The 16,210-nt window shown below is 36.4% G+C and overlaps 1 protein-coding gene across 2 annotated transcripts in view; it reads right to left on the bottom strand.

The window, feature by feature from the left end:
• The window catches only part of cyth3b (cytohesin 3b), a 52,095-nt gene that overhangs the window by 16,283 nt on the left and 19,602 nt on the right, over positions 1–16,210 (bottom strand). Inside the window, exons 1-9 of one of the 2 annotated variants that reach the window (XM_079891190.1) lie at positions 14,749–14,866; positions 9,069–9,151; positions 8,672–8,736; positions 6,683–6,749; positions 6,358–6,476; positions 5,974–6,054; positions 4,943–5,055; positions 1,360–1,508; positions 804–915 (exon numbers count right to left, since the gene is read on the bottom strand). In XM_079891190.1, the coding sequence (XP_079747316.1) occupies positions 804–915; positions 1,360–1,508; positions 4,943–5,055; positions 5,974–6,054; positions 6,358–6,476; positions 6,683–6,749; positions 8,672–8,736; positions 9,069–9,151; positions 14,749–14,788 (829 nt within the window). In that variant the 5' untranslated portion in view covers positions 14,789–14,866. Of the gene's footprint in view, positions 1–803; positions 916–1,359; positions 1,509–4,942; positions 5,056–5,973; positions 6,055–6,357; positions 6,477–6,682; positions 6,750–8,671; positions 8,737–9,068; positions 9,152–14,748; positions 14,867–16,210 lie in introns of those variants that run through there. The other variant, XM_079891191.1, reaches the window with a different exon arrangement.

Here is a 16,210-nt window from a genome sequence, read left to right as displayed (position 1 = left end):
TATAAGAGTAAGAGTAATAGTATAAGAGTAATAGTATAAGAGTAAGAGTTATAAGAGTAAGAGTTATAAGAGTAGGAGTAAGAGTTATAAGAGTAAGAGTAATAGTATAAGAGTAAGAGTAGGAGTAAGAGTTATAAGAGTAGGAGTAAGAGTATAAGAGTAAGAGTAATAGTATAAGAGTAATAGTATAAGAGTAAGAGTTATAAGAGTAAGAGTATAAGAGTAAGAGTTATAAGAGTAGGAGTAAGAGTTATAAGAGTAAGAGTAGGAGTAAGAGTTATAAGAGTAGGAGTAAGAGTTATAAGAGTAAGAGTATAAGAGTATAAGAGTAAGAGTATAAGAGTAAGAGTAGGAGTAAGAGTTATAAGAGTAAGAGTTATAAGAGTAAGAGTAAGAGTTATAAGAGTAAGAGTTATAAGAGTAAGAGTATAAGAGTATAAGAGTAAGAGTATAAGAGTATAAGAGTAAGAGTAGGAGTAAGAGTAAGAGTATAAGAGTAAGAGTATAAGAGTAAGAGTAGGAGTAAGAGTAAGAGTATAAGAGTAAGAGTATAAGAGTGAGAGTAAGAGTAAGAGTATAAGAGTAAGAGTATAAGAGTGAGAGTAAGAGTAAGAGTATAAGAGTGAGAGTAAGAGTAAGAGTATAAGAGTAAGAGTAGGAGTAAGAGTATAAGAGTAAGAGTAGGAGTAAGAGTAAGAGTATAAGAGTAAGAGTATAAGTATAAGAGTATAAGAGTATAAGAGTAAGAGTATAAGAGTAAGAGTAAGAGTATAAGAGTATAAGAGTAAGAGTCTGGTTCTGACCTAACTTCAGGAGCCAGCCTTCTCGGTCCGGGTTGAAGAACGTGTGTGTGAGGTCGTTGCCGTCGTCCTCTGGGATTTTGAAGGGTTCGCTCTTGATGCTCTCGTACAGGTTCTGCAGAGACATTAGTCTGTTAATGTATGCAGATTCAGCACATTCACACGCATGCCTCTGTGAAATATTTAACACAGTCCTATGGCTTCTACTGCATTAATCATGAGATTTAAAGTCATTCATATGGAAACTGACCCAAATGAGACAGGAGAGTAAATATAGTTAGTGTTGCTGTCAGTGTTAGCTGACTCGATTGAACTGGTTTAAGGATTGGTTTACTTCAGAATTAAAATTTCCTGATAATTTAATAATTAAGGTTTTTGAGGAAAACATTCCATATAGTGACTTCAATGGGGTCCAAATGTGAGTTTCAGTGCAGCTTCAAAGTCTCGACACGATCCCAGCCGAGGAATAAGAGTCTTATCTAGACAAACCATCGCTCATTTTCAGAAAAAAATTAACATTATACACTTTTTAAGCACAAATGCTGGTCAGCATGATTACCCTGAGCAGGTCCTCTGGCAGGTCTCCTCCTTCATTAATGCCTCTGTTCATGGAGATGAAGCGCTCGACGGCCGGTTTGTCCCTGACGTTGGGGTTGTGAAGGCTGGTGTTCAGCATGATGATGGCGAAGGACAGGACATAACATGTGTCTGCAACATAAACACACTAATAATTCAATAACCACACACCAAATAAGACAATGCACAATAACCGGCATTGAAAGAGATGCAAGTGACTCTGTAAACAGAAATAATATTTGTGGTCTACTATTAAAATGAGTAGGCAAATAATAATGTGTAAATAATATTGTGAAATATAATTACAATTTAAAAAGAACTGTTTCTATGTTAATATACTTCAGTGTCACATGATGCTTCAGAAATCATTATAATGTTCAAGAAACATTTCTGACTATTATCAATTATTAGTTAAATATTTATGTGGAAACCGTGATCTTTTTTTTTTTTTTTTTTCAGGATTCTTTGATTAGGGAGTTCAATAGAACAGCATTTATCTGAAATAGACATATTTTGTAACATTATAAATGTCTTTACTGACACTTTTGATCAATATAATGCATTCATACTGAATAGAAGTATTAATTTATTTTTCTTAATTTTTTTAAATCTTACTCACCCCAAACTTTTGAATGATAGTGTATCACGATTTTCAACATTGATAATAATACTAAATGTTTCTTGAGCATCAAATCATCATATTAGAATGATTTCTGAAGGATCATGTGACACTGAAGACTGGAGTAATGAAGCTGAAAATCCTGTATATTCACACAGAAAACAGCTTTTTTACATTGTAATAATATTTCACTGTTTTTACTGTATTTCTGATCAAATAAATGCAGCTTTGGTGAGCAGAAGAGACTTCTTTCAAAAACATTATTCCAAACTTTTGACTGCTAGTATAATTTATATCCACATATGAAAGCTTTGTTTTGATTTAAGGGCTCGTCACGGAGAAAATTGGCATAAATAAACCTTTCAAATAGAAAAAGGCCCATTTTTCTCTGCTAGACTGAGCTGTACTCTCTAAACACATCATGACAAGCTCTCAACTCGTTTCATTACCATAAACAATCAAAGAAATGTTCAGTAACAACTTATTTTAAGGTGTTACACATTACTACATGAACTTACTATAGTAATAACAGTAAATTATGCATAATTACAAGTAAACTAACCAAAACCAAACCCCGACATCACATGCAGGTGGTGGAGAAATAACTTCTGCTATTGAATTGATTCGAGATCACAATTAATGTAATATTATTATAGTTGGTTTGCATAAACAACAGAAAGCCATTCATCACGTTAGCATGCTCCTGTAACGAACTGAGGACTACTTCACTGTTTTTGTTTTGCTTTATTTGATGTCTGATTAATTGTAGGTTCCTTCATACTTCTCTGACGCATTTATGCACATGCGCACTCGTCAAAAACGCTAAAATATATAGAATAAATTAAAATGGGGTGAAAGCTATATATTGTACTGTATGTTAGCTTGTTTATTGTGCCTGAGAGCATGATCTATTTAAGTCTACATGTCATTTTAACAAGAAAATATGTATCTAAAAAGTAATTCAGGGGACCTGTTACCACAACTTAAATAAATGCATGGTTGAAAGCTAAAAAATTCTAATTTATTGTTTTAGTTAAACCTTTTAAGTTGCAAATATATTTTGTAAAGTTCTATTGACATAATAATGTTGATCATTACATCAACTTAATATCATCTGTAATTTAAACTCAAATTTCGGCGTTAAGCTCGTTGCTTTTTTTTTAAATAGGTTGTAGTAACTTAATGAAATTGTCTCGATAACTTCGGAAATTAGGCAATGGATTTCTAGTTACCAGCATGCTTTGCATAGGACTGGATAAGGAGAATAAATGTTGAAATTAAGTGTTAATTTATTTGTTTTTAATAAAGGAAAAGACCTGGGGCCGTATTCACAAAGCATTTTATCTTACCACTAGGAGTACTCCTAAATCGCACTAAAAGATTTTAGCTAGGAGTTTTCTCTTAAAAGTTATTCACAACACCTTTCAGACCTACTCTTAGTAAAGAAAAATGACAACTCCTAAACTAAGAGTGAGTCTTCGTTGTTATGGATGACGTCATTACTCATGCACGAGCTTGACTGAAGTGACCACCTTGATTGGCTGATGATTGTAACGTGGGAATGATTCCAAACACCTCCCCTACGATGATGAGTGACAGGTGACAGGTCTGAGAATGCGTGCACTACACAAGTAGTGCGAAGGACGGAAGATGATGAATAACTGAATAAATAGCCTAAATGAATAAAGAGTAAGGCAAAACAAATAGCCTAGTAGCCTAATGAAACATATGGATTCATGCAATATCTTTGCAACATTATTGAATTAATCTGTCACTATATGCCTCTGCCTACGTTTGCAAAGAGAAGAACATTTTAATTTGATTCACAATGAAACATTACAATTAGTTTACATGCAATGAGTAGCCTAGTTTTGGTTGTTGTTGGTGGCGTTATTGCATCCCTAGTTATGCCTACAATGCAGAATTGTTCCCTCGCGATTGGAAGCTCCTGTAGCCGCCGCATGCGCATTTCAAAACATCGCAACGTGAAATGCCACAAAAAGCGGTTTGTGAAGGTCTTAGTGAGTTAGGAGTCCTCTCGACTTCTTTTAAGCTGTCCCAGGCTTAGGTGCTACTTTTAGGGCTAAAATGCTTTGTGAATTACTCTTAGTCAAAAAAAATGAGGAGTCCTAAAGTTACGAGTGACACGCCCATTATTTTTAGGAGTTGCTCCTAAATTCGCCAGTTAGGACCTACTTTTAGCCTTAAAATTCTTTGTGAATACGGCCCCTGTTAGTTTAATGCTGTTATGCTTGACATTTAAAAGAGTTTCTGTAAGAGTAGAGTAGATACATGAAGGTAAACACTACATTGATCTATAAGCAATGACTGTGCTAATGTCTTACTTGTTCATTAAAAATACATGTTAAATAAGTTATGTTAGCATGTGCTATGATAGCTCATGAAATAGATGAGATTAATTGGTTCCAGGGCTCTGGTAGTCAGAGCAACTTAATATTTTTGAGTAATGATCTTAAAAATGTGTGTTTATGCAACAAATTATTAAGTTCCTCTTACTCAGTGTAGCTTGTTGGTTGAACGTAAATTCATTCAAAGATGTCATGACTCAAAACATTGATGCAAACTGTTTAGCCAACACATTATTTTTTATAGTGTATGTTATCAACCACGCAATGTTTGCAACACTGTTTGCAAATGTTTGTTGGATCTATGGTTTTAGGAAAAACGCCAAATGGTTTAATTATGTTGATAATGACAATGCTTTTGAGAAACGCGCCCCTGAAAGAGAAAACTTTATGCAAATTTCCTTGCAGCAATGCTGAGAATGCAACAAGGATGCACAAAAACAATCTTGCAAGATGCATTTCGACTGGGTGTGTTTTGGGCCTAAACTGATGTTTCTTTGACCAACATCTCTCTGAATCTGAGCGGGACAGAAGTGAGGTTTGCATTAGTATGGACACAGGCTGTTTCGCTCATGTCTGACCTGTGGACTGAAAGACTCCTGGGTTGCACTGGCAGTACCGGGACGCAAACGCCTCCATCATTCGGTCAATCTTCTGTGCCTCGCCGGGAAGTCTGAAACTCCAGAGGAACTGCCTGTGTGGAGACAGCAAATCCCTCAGAAAATCAGTCACGAGTCAACAAGTCCAGTACACCCTTGGTTTGAGTAGGGTAAACTTACATTAAACAAATTAGTTCAATCAAATCAAACTTTTATGAGTATTTAGAACTTTCTTTTTCTTTTGAGTTCACAAAACTGACACATTTTAAGTAATCTAGATTGTTTCAACAATTTGAGTTTTATGAACTTGTTTCTTTTAATTTAACTTAAATTTGACTAAAACTGGGCTGGAATTTCTGTTTCCCGGCATGCTTTGCCATGACACTTGAACGGGAGAGTAAATGCTAAAATTAAAGTGTAACGTTTTTTGTAATTTTGTTCTGAATCAGAATTAATTGGTTTGAGAACATGTAAGTTGTTTCATACTGTCGTACTCATTCACCAATTGTTATTCTAATGCTATCAAAGCATTGTGTTACCAATTAGAAAGTTAGCATTTACTGAATTAGCTAGTTGAAGCTAGCCAAATTTACACTACTAAGATATTTGAGTTGAGATTACATGATAATTTTATGTTAAATGTATGAAATAGTTCATTATAATAGTTTAACTATAATAGTTTATAGTTAAACTCAAATATTTTAAGTTCAAAATAGAAATCTGCCAGTTCTGCTTAGTTTGAACTTAAAAAAAAAATTAACTTAAAAAAAAAAATGTAACAGATTCTTTCAAAATTATTGAGTTTTGCCAACTTAATTTGCCAAATAATTTCACACTACAAAATACATAAATATTAATGGTCAAGTTTGACAAGTTTAATGTGATTTACCTTCATACTATAAAAAAGGGGAATTTTTGAGCAAAATAGAAACCAGTTCATTATGATATTATTGGAATAACTCTAAGCCAAATAGTCTAGAAACGAGGCATTCCTGCAGAGAAGCTTTTCCCACCTCAGAGCCTGAACGAGGTTGAGGTCGGCAAACTCATGGAGCTCGACAAAAGCCTGGAGCACTTTGATGTTGAAATCATCCCTACGAGAAAACAACAGCCACACACAGAAGAAACGGTTACTTTCGGCAAAGAAAGGACAATTGTTTGTCATCATTTGTGATGTTCAGCAGCCTTCGACTGTTGTATCTATAGCTATGCTTCATGAAATCCTGTTGTTTTGACAAGTCTCATCCCAAGCGGTGGTCCGTTTCCTTCAGAGGAGTTTAACTGCTGCTGTTTTACTCCCAGACAATCAATTTCTGGAGGTTTTTTGTGATGAATCAGGCCCACATCTCACGGACATACACTGAATAAAGCAGGGTAAGAGACAGGGTAAGGTTTACCGTTCGCCCAGGTAATCACCAATGACGGTTTTGTTCAAGCCTTCTCCCTTATAGAGGAACTGAGCGATGTCTTCAGGCGTCTGCTGCAGGAGGTCGTTCTCCAGAAGAAACTGGATCCCCTGCGATAAAGACGATTTAAAAAAGGATTTTAAGATCAATCCTATATAAATGCCAGGAAAAGTATGTGAAAAATTTCCAAATGTCAGAGAAAAAGTCACAATGTTGATCGCTCAGTAATAGCCTACCATAAAGTAAAGGCTTTAAAAGTATTAAAACATTTAGGAATAAATGAAAATATATAATATCTGACAATACAATAACTTACTTTTTTGGGATCCATGTTGAATTTCTTTCTTCCCATTGCAATTTGTTTGTTTCTCTGCGTTGTTTTGCTGCAAATGGAAGTAAATATGTCTTAAGAAAGATCCCCTAATAAGACTGAAGGCGGACAAAGAACCTCTTGTGTGATTGGCTTGCGGATACAATGTGCCAACTCTCAAACAGTCCTGATTTACAGGCACAAGTCCTGTAGATTTAAGAGCCTTATCAAAGTCCCTTTGAGGCAAGTCGTTTCACTGACAACAACTGTCCCATAAATGCTGTTTCTTATGATCAAATAGCATTAAAAAAGCGTATTTTTTCAGGCTGGACCAGCCAATGCGTCATTGATATTGTTAAAAACAAACTGCATCGTATGTAACGTTGGATCTGGTGCTACACAACATCAGTTTACCAGCTACCATTTCTACTCTCATTTGTTCTAAGGGTGGATTCACAAAAATCATTGTGAGAAAGAAGTTAAGGAATTAGTTTGTAAGAATATTAAGTGCAATTCTAGAGAAATTCTAAGGGATTTCTCAAATATTTTCTTAAGGAAATCCCAGGCTTTGATGTTATCTGTTCGTATGATTGCTCTTGATTATTTATGATAATTTTTAAGAATTTGAATTAGTCTAGTTTTGTCTATATAATAGTTTTGTCTTAAGAACAAACATGTTCTGTTTATGGACTTTTAGTTTGTATTTCATTGTTTCCTAGTATTCTGTTCATGCTGCCTTTTGTTCCCCATTTTCCTAGGTTACTGATTATGCCCTTGTTTGTTGCCATGGTAACTGGTTGCTTTGTGCACCTGTTTCTTGTTCAATTTTGTTTTCTCCTGTTTAGGGGCTGTTTACATGACACCATTTTCAACAGAAACAGAAAAATGTTAATGCATTTTGGCCGTTCATTTACACAACAACAGCGTTTTAGGGGCCTGAAAATGAAAACTTTCAAAATGCAACTTTTTAATACTGTGTTAACTTCAAAAACATGAATTTGTGAAAACGGTGACTTCATGCACATGTGTATTACGTGTTCAGTCTATAGCCACATAGTGTTTCTTTACAAAGTGACTGCGCCAACTACTGGCCTGGCATGAATAATACAGCATGTTTAGTCGTTTTCATGGATTCGTGTGAATGGGGATCGTTTTAACAACGTTGCCGTCTGTACGTGACTAATGCAAGGAAAAAAGTTTCTGTTTTTAGTACATCATCGTTAAATAAACGTAACCCTGAGTTCTCCTCACTTTCTGTTTGTGTTGATTCTTCTCTTCTGGATTGGCTTCTAAGCATTATTTTTTTGTAAATAAACTAAAACCACTATAATTAAGATATTTTACTCCACTCCCTTTTTTTTCACCATGACAGATCTGTAGAAACGTATTTTTGGGAATACAAAATATATTTACCTAGTAGCCACGAAGAACTTTATTTTTTTTTTGTGCTATTTTAGTGACTATTTTGGTGTTTAGGAATATAGGCTACACCTTCCTATAGTATCTAAGTTTCTCAACACCCAATAAGTCTCAGTGACATAAACATGGTTTGAATGTACTCATCTGCCTGAAAATGAGTCCAACTTATTCTCAATAAATGGTATTTTTGGACCTGGAAAGGACGTTTTAAGTTCTGTTACATTATGCTTTCATCATTTTATGATTAAAAAATGGATTCCTTATCATATGATTTAACTAAAAACTAAACTAACACTTTGGGTTATTGAATGTTTGATATTCAACATCCATTTCCTCGCACTGAGTCAATCTATATCCCTGTTTAAAGCTCAATAAAAGACACAAGCGTGTACAGCACACGTCTCCTGCAGGTGACCTGTCAACCAGACGACACGGTCTGAATAGAGCGCTTATGAATGTTTAGAAGAGGACAGATGAGTGAGGACACTCAGACAAAAGACAGACAGGTGCAAATCTGCATGAGCTTCAGTTGAGCTGCAATGAAAAAGGAAACCTTTCCCATCTCTCATAACTCACCTCTCGCCCACACACGTGAGCTGCTCGATTTCTGTCATCACTTCAGCGATCTCAAACTTCAAGCGCTGGAAAACAGAGGTTCATATCAAACAGGAGACTCAACATGATATTCAAACACTAGAGCCAAAGATCATGGCGTTCATTCCCCGGAAATGTGAAATGCGTACCTTGGACACAATGTAAGTTGCTTTAGATGAAAAATGCCTATTGCAATGTTCTAAAGCTGTTTAACCAACAGAGAAACAAGGTACTTTTTATGTTGCATTCAGTTAGGAAGAATAGGTTATGTTCAGAATGCAACAGCAGCTCACTATAGAGGAATTATGCGAAGCAATAAATACATAATACACACAGTTTTCTACAGTTTCTACAACTTTATTTGCGACTGCATTCTCACCTCAATATCATCAAGCAGTTCTTTTTTCCTGCGCCGTATGTTGGACAGCTCGTCTCGCTCCTCTAAGGACAGGTCTTCTGGTACTGTAACCAAACACACACATGGGAAAGCATGTTTATATAAGTATCATCAATGTTCAAATCAGCAATACTGTGGGTCAAACGCTTCCCTCAGCTTTCAAACTCAAGTCTCCAGACTCCGTGTGGATTACTGAGAAGTGTTTGTGCCATAAAGTCAAGTCACCTTTGCTTACATAGTGCTTTACACTAGGGATGCACGATATATCGGCCACCATATCGGTATCGGACGATATTTGTTCATTTTTAATGTTATCGTTATCGGCCTGATAAGAACATTAAGCCGATATATTATAGGCCGATAAATAATGTATTATTTCCTTCAGCTGAGACGGTTCAGATGCAACATGATGGTTTTGAATTGCTTGAAATATGATGGAAATCACTTCGGAAAAAGGAAAATATGGTTCAGTGTGTTTGGGACATGGATTTTAATGGTGAGAGTTTTGTTTTTGTAATCAGGCTCTCAAAAATTACATAAAAATTTGGATTTAGATTTATCGGCCAATATATCGGTTATCGGTATCGGCCAAAATGTTCATATCGGTGCATCCCTACTTTATACAGTACAGATTCACAGTAAAATAATGAATCCATGCAAGCTTTATAATCATATATGAGACAAATTCAAATTCTCAACAACAAAAAAGTGTCATTATTCAACTGAAGCCAGTTCAGTGTCGATTCATTTCATAAATTATGAAATTAATTCAATTCAGCTATAAAGCATTCGTTAACTTTACTGAAAAAAAAAAATCTTGCAAACTTATTGCCTCAGAAAAAAATATATAGTAAAGTTATCAATATATTTAAGTTTTCATAACTTAAGAGTCTGAGTTTTACTAACTTGATATTTCTGAGTAACACTGTGCTCCCAGAGTGCATTGCAGCATTAATAAATTACGAAATTTAACCATTTTATTTTCTGTCTTGTGTCAGTGTTTGTTTAGTAATTAGTTTAGTTAGTTTAAAAATGTATTTGATGGTTAGCAATGTAAAGTTTTGCATGCTGAGTGTTGATGACTGTGTGTTTCCATCATAGTTCATGCGCATGTCTTCATATCGGATTAAACATTGATCTGCATCAGATTGTTGCGCGCATACATTTTTTAATGACCATTCTTAGAGTTAATGCGCATCTTGCTGTTTCCATTCAGTGTTTATATGCAATCTCCCAAAGTGTGCATAAAAATAGGCATATCAGACATGTAAAGTGACCAACAACAGCTCACAATCTGAGAACAACTGTTTATTCCCATTATGTTTTGTAAAGTGTGCATGCATAGTAGGTCATCCGAATACTTTTCTCCTAATGTTATATAAATACTGTAACAGTAGATTTCCTACATTTTATTAGAAGACAATGCAAAGACATTCCCATCGATTCCCATCATAAAATAAACTAAAATAGCACAGTCTCAACTAAATTGAAAGGACATAATTTGGTCAAAAATGAAGATTGTGTGAAAGACTCAGGTTCTGCGTGAAGATGTCTGAGATTGATCCAGCATCCAGAAGAAGTAGGTCACTCCTGTATTTGCAGATTTCAGCTCTCCTCCGCTCTCTCTCTCTCTCTCTCTCTCTCTCTCTCTGCCAGATCCATTGCTTGGGAAGAGAAATCCCATCTGCATCCCTCCACTATAAGCTGCTTTCAATTTCATCTCCCATTTTCACTTCCTACTCTGTTGTCAACTGCAAAACCCCTTTTAGACCAAAAAAAAAAAAAACGACAGTGAGCATTAGTTCCTATAGCTTTCTGACGGCCTGGGACGTCTATAGAGGGGTGACTGCGGCTTCCGGGAACTCGGAAAACAAGGGTTGAAGGAAACAATGAATGTTTTTTCCATAAAGACAGAAATGATGACACTATAACCACGTCCTTGGCTGCTCACAATGGTTTCTGGGCTCTCTTTGACACAGTGCATAAAGAGGCATTTATGGAGCGATTCCCCACAGGCAAACCTACGTCTACAGCGCAGAAATCCTGCATCATCTGAGAGAATTCCCACGGAGGAATAAAGAGGCGAATGTCTTGGATAGTTGGGCTTTTGGGCTCGGTGTCAAACGCTCACTGTGTGATGGTGAGTGCACACGCAGGAAGGTCATTTGATATCATCACTGAGGCTCTGATGCATTAAACATGAACTACAAGGGAGGGGAAAAGGAAACTTTTGTGCCAAAAAATGGCTTTTTTCATTGTGACTGGTGTGTGAAGCTTAAATCCCATCATATACTGAAGGTCAGTTCAATAGGGTTGGGACTCGTTCGAATTTGATCAATTCCTAATTTCGATTCCAATCAGGGTTAATAAAAAAAACACTTAGATATCATTCACATTTATTTTAAGTCTTATTGCAAAACATTTAATTGTAGCTGAATATCATGAACAAACAGGATAAAGAATACTTACACAAGGAGCGTTTGCCTGTGGTTTAAAAATAGCATAGAAAAACAACTAGCCAAACTAATATACAAGTCAAGCATTATGAAAGACAAGTAAACACTCAGTGATTAAAAAAGAACAAATTAGCAATCGCAACAAAAGACACAACTGAACAAAGGTACGACTGAAATAAACAGTGTTTTAAGATTTTCAGTTATTCACGTACAGGAACTGTAATCAAATGTAAAATAACACTGCACTTTATAAATGAAATGTACATTAATATAGTTACAAAAGTTATTCAGTCAAGAACGAGTGACTTTTCTCTCTGTGTTTTGTTGTTTGATTAGTGTTACTATAGAGACGGCATCAGGAATATTAGGCTGCTGTCACTTTAAGAGCTGCACGGATCCAATATACTGATACACACGCCTGAAAACAAGTCTCTCACGCTTGAATGGTTTAAAATCATATTGAAATGCTCACAAAGGAATCAATAAGACGAACTGAAATTGTCATTTTATAACAAGTATCCGTTTCCTGACCTTTATAAATGAAATGTACATTACTAATATAGTTACAAAAGTCAAGAACGAGTGAATTTTCTCTTTGTGTGTTGTTGTTTGATTAGTGTTACTATAGAGACGGCATCAGGAATATTAGGCTACTGTCACTTTAAGAGCTGCACGGATCCAATATACTGATACACACGCCTGAAAACAAGTCTCTCATGCTTGAATGGTTTAAAATCATATTGAAATGCTCACAAAGGAATCAATAAGAGGAAGTATCTGTTTCCTGACCTCAAGTATTCAGTTCCAGAATTGGAATTGATTTTCGATTCCCAACCCTACAGTTCAACCATGACATTCCCTCAGCAAGAGACTCACTACGACCTGCACTTATTAGTGGTGTTTACTAAGGCCAGAACTGTAACCACTGCTCATATTTAAGCGTAGTGACTTGAACAAACTCCTAACACTAAGTATTAAATGAAACTTGACCTTCACTGTTTGTGCTACGCAACACTGTAACCAGACACCCTAACAACCATTACCCTAGCAACTAAAGAGTGCAACAAAAACTAGATTTTTAATGATAACTCATAATCCTTTAAAGACAGCCGTACTGTGAGCTACGAGGCTGTTAATCGATTGTTTTGCTTCTGCTTAAGCCGTCATCCCGCATTATTTTGGCATATAATTAACAGTGGAATTCGTGTTGAAAAACTACGTTACCCATGATGCTGTACAGAAAATTCCACCAATCAGAGAGTCAAAACAAGCTCCGCCCACTACCATGAAGCACTGCGAATGACGTAATCGAGTCGATCTCCCTGTCAAGTCAGGTCACCTTCATTTATATAGCGCTTTTAACAATATAGATTGTTTCACTGATACTTTACAGTGATAATAGGAAATTACAGAAACAGAGATTGTTAATACAGAGTAAAAATTTGTGCAAATTAGTAATAATAACAAATAAAATAATTAAAGCTGCAAGCAGCATTTATCAGGGTTCAAGCAGTTAAGGCCTTTAAGCACAATAGCATCAAAAGTCATTAAGTTTTATTAAGCAAGCATGTAACCACTGACATACTAGATGGAAAAGACCATTTACAGTCAATACAAGTAATTTACCATAGGAAATATATGGTATTAAATCTTTTTAACAGTTATAGCGCCAAATATGGTCCGATATCCATAAAACTTTTGATGCTTGTTCAGAATGTTATCTCACATGTGCTCACCAATTTGTGTGAAGTTCTGAGTTTTCATTTAGGATTTATAGGCTTTTTAGTGTATTTTGCTACTCCCATTTTATACACAACGTTTATGACAAACGGTCTAAGAGTTATGCGCGACTTTGTACTTTTGGTTGCTGTAGCGCCACCTATGGGCCATTCGGGGTCATACTCTGATAGGTTGTCCCCGAACTGAGGCCTACCATCTGGCCAGGTTTCAAGTCTCTAGGCCTTACGGTTTGGCCTGCACGATCAGTTTTACGAATCCTTACAATGACAATAGGGTTTCAGCATTTCATGCTTGAACCCCTAATAAATTAGTACAGAGATAATAAATTGCATTTTAAATTGCATTTTTCACTAGATTGTAATATGTGAGCTGGTCTCTACGGGACATGCATTTCCACATACGCGTTCCCATCCTCCATTTCAATCCCGTCTCTCTTGAACAACACCACTAACAAGGGATCAAAAGGTGAAATAATTCAGCAGCCCACAGATTAATCTAAACCTCGCCCGAGAATTCCCATTGCTTCCTGACTCGGTCTTGTGACTGCTAAGACGGCTAAAGCCTGTATAACGCTGCGCTCCTCTGAAACCCAAGCACAAAAACTGTTTCTACATACTGTTCTTGATGCATCACCCAAAATCCACTTCTCACCGTTTACCATTTTTATGGGAAACGACCTACAAATGGGTTACTTACAGCTATCTCTACTGGGATAAGAAAAAATATTTTATATATCAAGCTCAAATTTGGAACAGAACTTGTTTAGATTTATGGCTTTGATTTTCTTGCAGTTTTAGAGTAAAACGTGATTTTGTGCATTTTTCATAACTATAAACAAAGAATTCTGTAACTTTTTTTAAGTTCACTTTTTAAACCTTTTGTTAATTTCAGCAATAATCTGCCAAGTGTCGTCTTCGAAAAGAGATCAAACTTCAGTCTGTCGCTCTAAAGCATTCAAGATTTACCACAGTTTAAGCTGGAAATGTAATCTTCAGGTCTATGCTCAAAAAAGCGAATAAATGGATTATAAATACAGCATAAATATAATTTAGTACCATAAAATCCCCTAAAAATACAACATATAAAATAAAAAACATTATAAAACTAAAATATAGTACATTCATGTCATTGACAAAAAATAAAAACGGTCATTTTTGACCGACACGAGGAGAGAAATGTTGAGATTTCTCAACAGAGACTGGGATCTAATGAAGAAAAGTCTTGGATAGACATCCTGATATTGTCCAGGACTGCCTCGGGACAATGGAGAGGATATTTCTGCCCGTCTGCCGGGCCGATTAGACATCTTAGGTCACGTAACCACACAAACACACAAACACTGAGCTGCCTTATCATGGTGAAACCCACACATTTACACACTAAAAGAGTCATGTGTCCATGAGTCATGAGTCCAGTCTCACGATAACTACATAGCATGGTATTTCCACAGTATATGCAGTACGTACCATCACTCTCGGCCCATATGTGTTGTTGTTTATGTGGCATGGTAGACGTTCCACACAGCGGACCGCATTGGAAAGTGTGTGAAGAATGATTTCCCCAAGAAAACTGAAGAGTCGGATAGACTCCACACACACACACACACACACACTGCTGCTCTCACAGTGTGCACATAGTTTGCATACTTATTAACACCAACCAACTGTTCAGGTAAAACCAGTTTAACCACTTCTGCCGTGAAGTGGCATCAGCCTCGGGTTAACTCTGTCATCATGAGTGTTCTTGACTGTGTTTGGTCTGCAGTGAAACTCACCATATATTCAGCAAGCTCAAGTTTCATTGTGAAGTGTGAAGTGTTGAGTTTGTGTAAATGTTGTATTAGACAGTAAATGGAGACAGGACAGGGTTACACGGTGTCTCCAGCGACAAGTAATTTGTCTGTCCACATCAGATGTGGCACGACCACCAAATCAATCAAAGATCACAGCCAATCAGAAGAGTGTGTGGGCGGAGTCAGGCGGAACATGGGCGGGGCTAAACGTGTAACTCCGCCACATACTTACTCTGATTGGCTCGGTCGTCTTTCATAGGCAAACATTATAGGAAATGTTGTCTTCACTATAATGCACAGACAACACAACATTCATCCCGCAATGGCAAGAGAAGTTAATTATTAAATGTTTATTCGTGGCGGACGATAAACTCTGTTCTTAAGCTAAAGTAGAGAAACACTATTACTCAAGTAAAAGAGAGGTTTCTAATGCGCGACCCTTATAAGACCTTAAAGCTCAGTCTTGTATTACTATGAATTATTAGGAGCACACTTGATCTGAGAATATCATATTATCCCGGGTCTTGGCTCGTTCGAGCGGGACAAGACCAAATCATGTGAACAATAGTTCACTTGACTCGCTTGTTAACTGCTGCAAGTTTAATCTTCTGGATAATGATCCATTTGATGTTAATTGTGAACCAGTAGATTGTATTTCAGTAGAAAGTTTTTCCTTTGAGTTTTTCGCGTACAGACGACACGAAAACGGCTAAAAACGCTGTATTCTGCTGCCAGGCCAGTAGATGGCGATGAAACACTATAGACTGAACAGGTAATACGCATGCGCATAATATAATCGTCTTCAGAGATTCACGTTTTTGTTCATTACACGGAGTCCGTTTTTAAAAACTTCCCGTTTTCAGAAGTTTGCGTTTTCAGGCGCCCAAAACGGCGTTGTCGTGTAAACGAACGGCCAAAACGCATAAAAAAGATTCACGAAAACGGTGGTTGGTTGTAGGTTGGCGTTGTTAATCTGTTATGTGGTTAAATTGAGGATTATGAAACCTGTAAGGTTTTGTTCAATTTTCAACCGTTTGATGAAGTGACAAGCTTAATTACTATTTGGATCACTACATTAGCAACATAGCAATACCGAACACCATCCACAACACTGCTCCAATAACTACATACTATAA

The sequence above is a fragment of the Squalius cephalus genome, assembly GCF_949319135.1.
Source record: "Squalius cephalus genome assembly, chromosome: 1".
Classification (NCBI taxonomy): domain Eukaryota; kingdom Metazoa; phylum Chordata; class Actinopteri; order Cypriniformes; family Leuciscidae; genus Squalius; species Squalius cephalus.
Note: the sequence above shows the minus strand (reverse complement) of the source record. Positions and strands in the feature narration are given on the sequence as shown.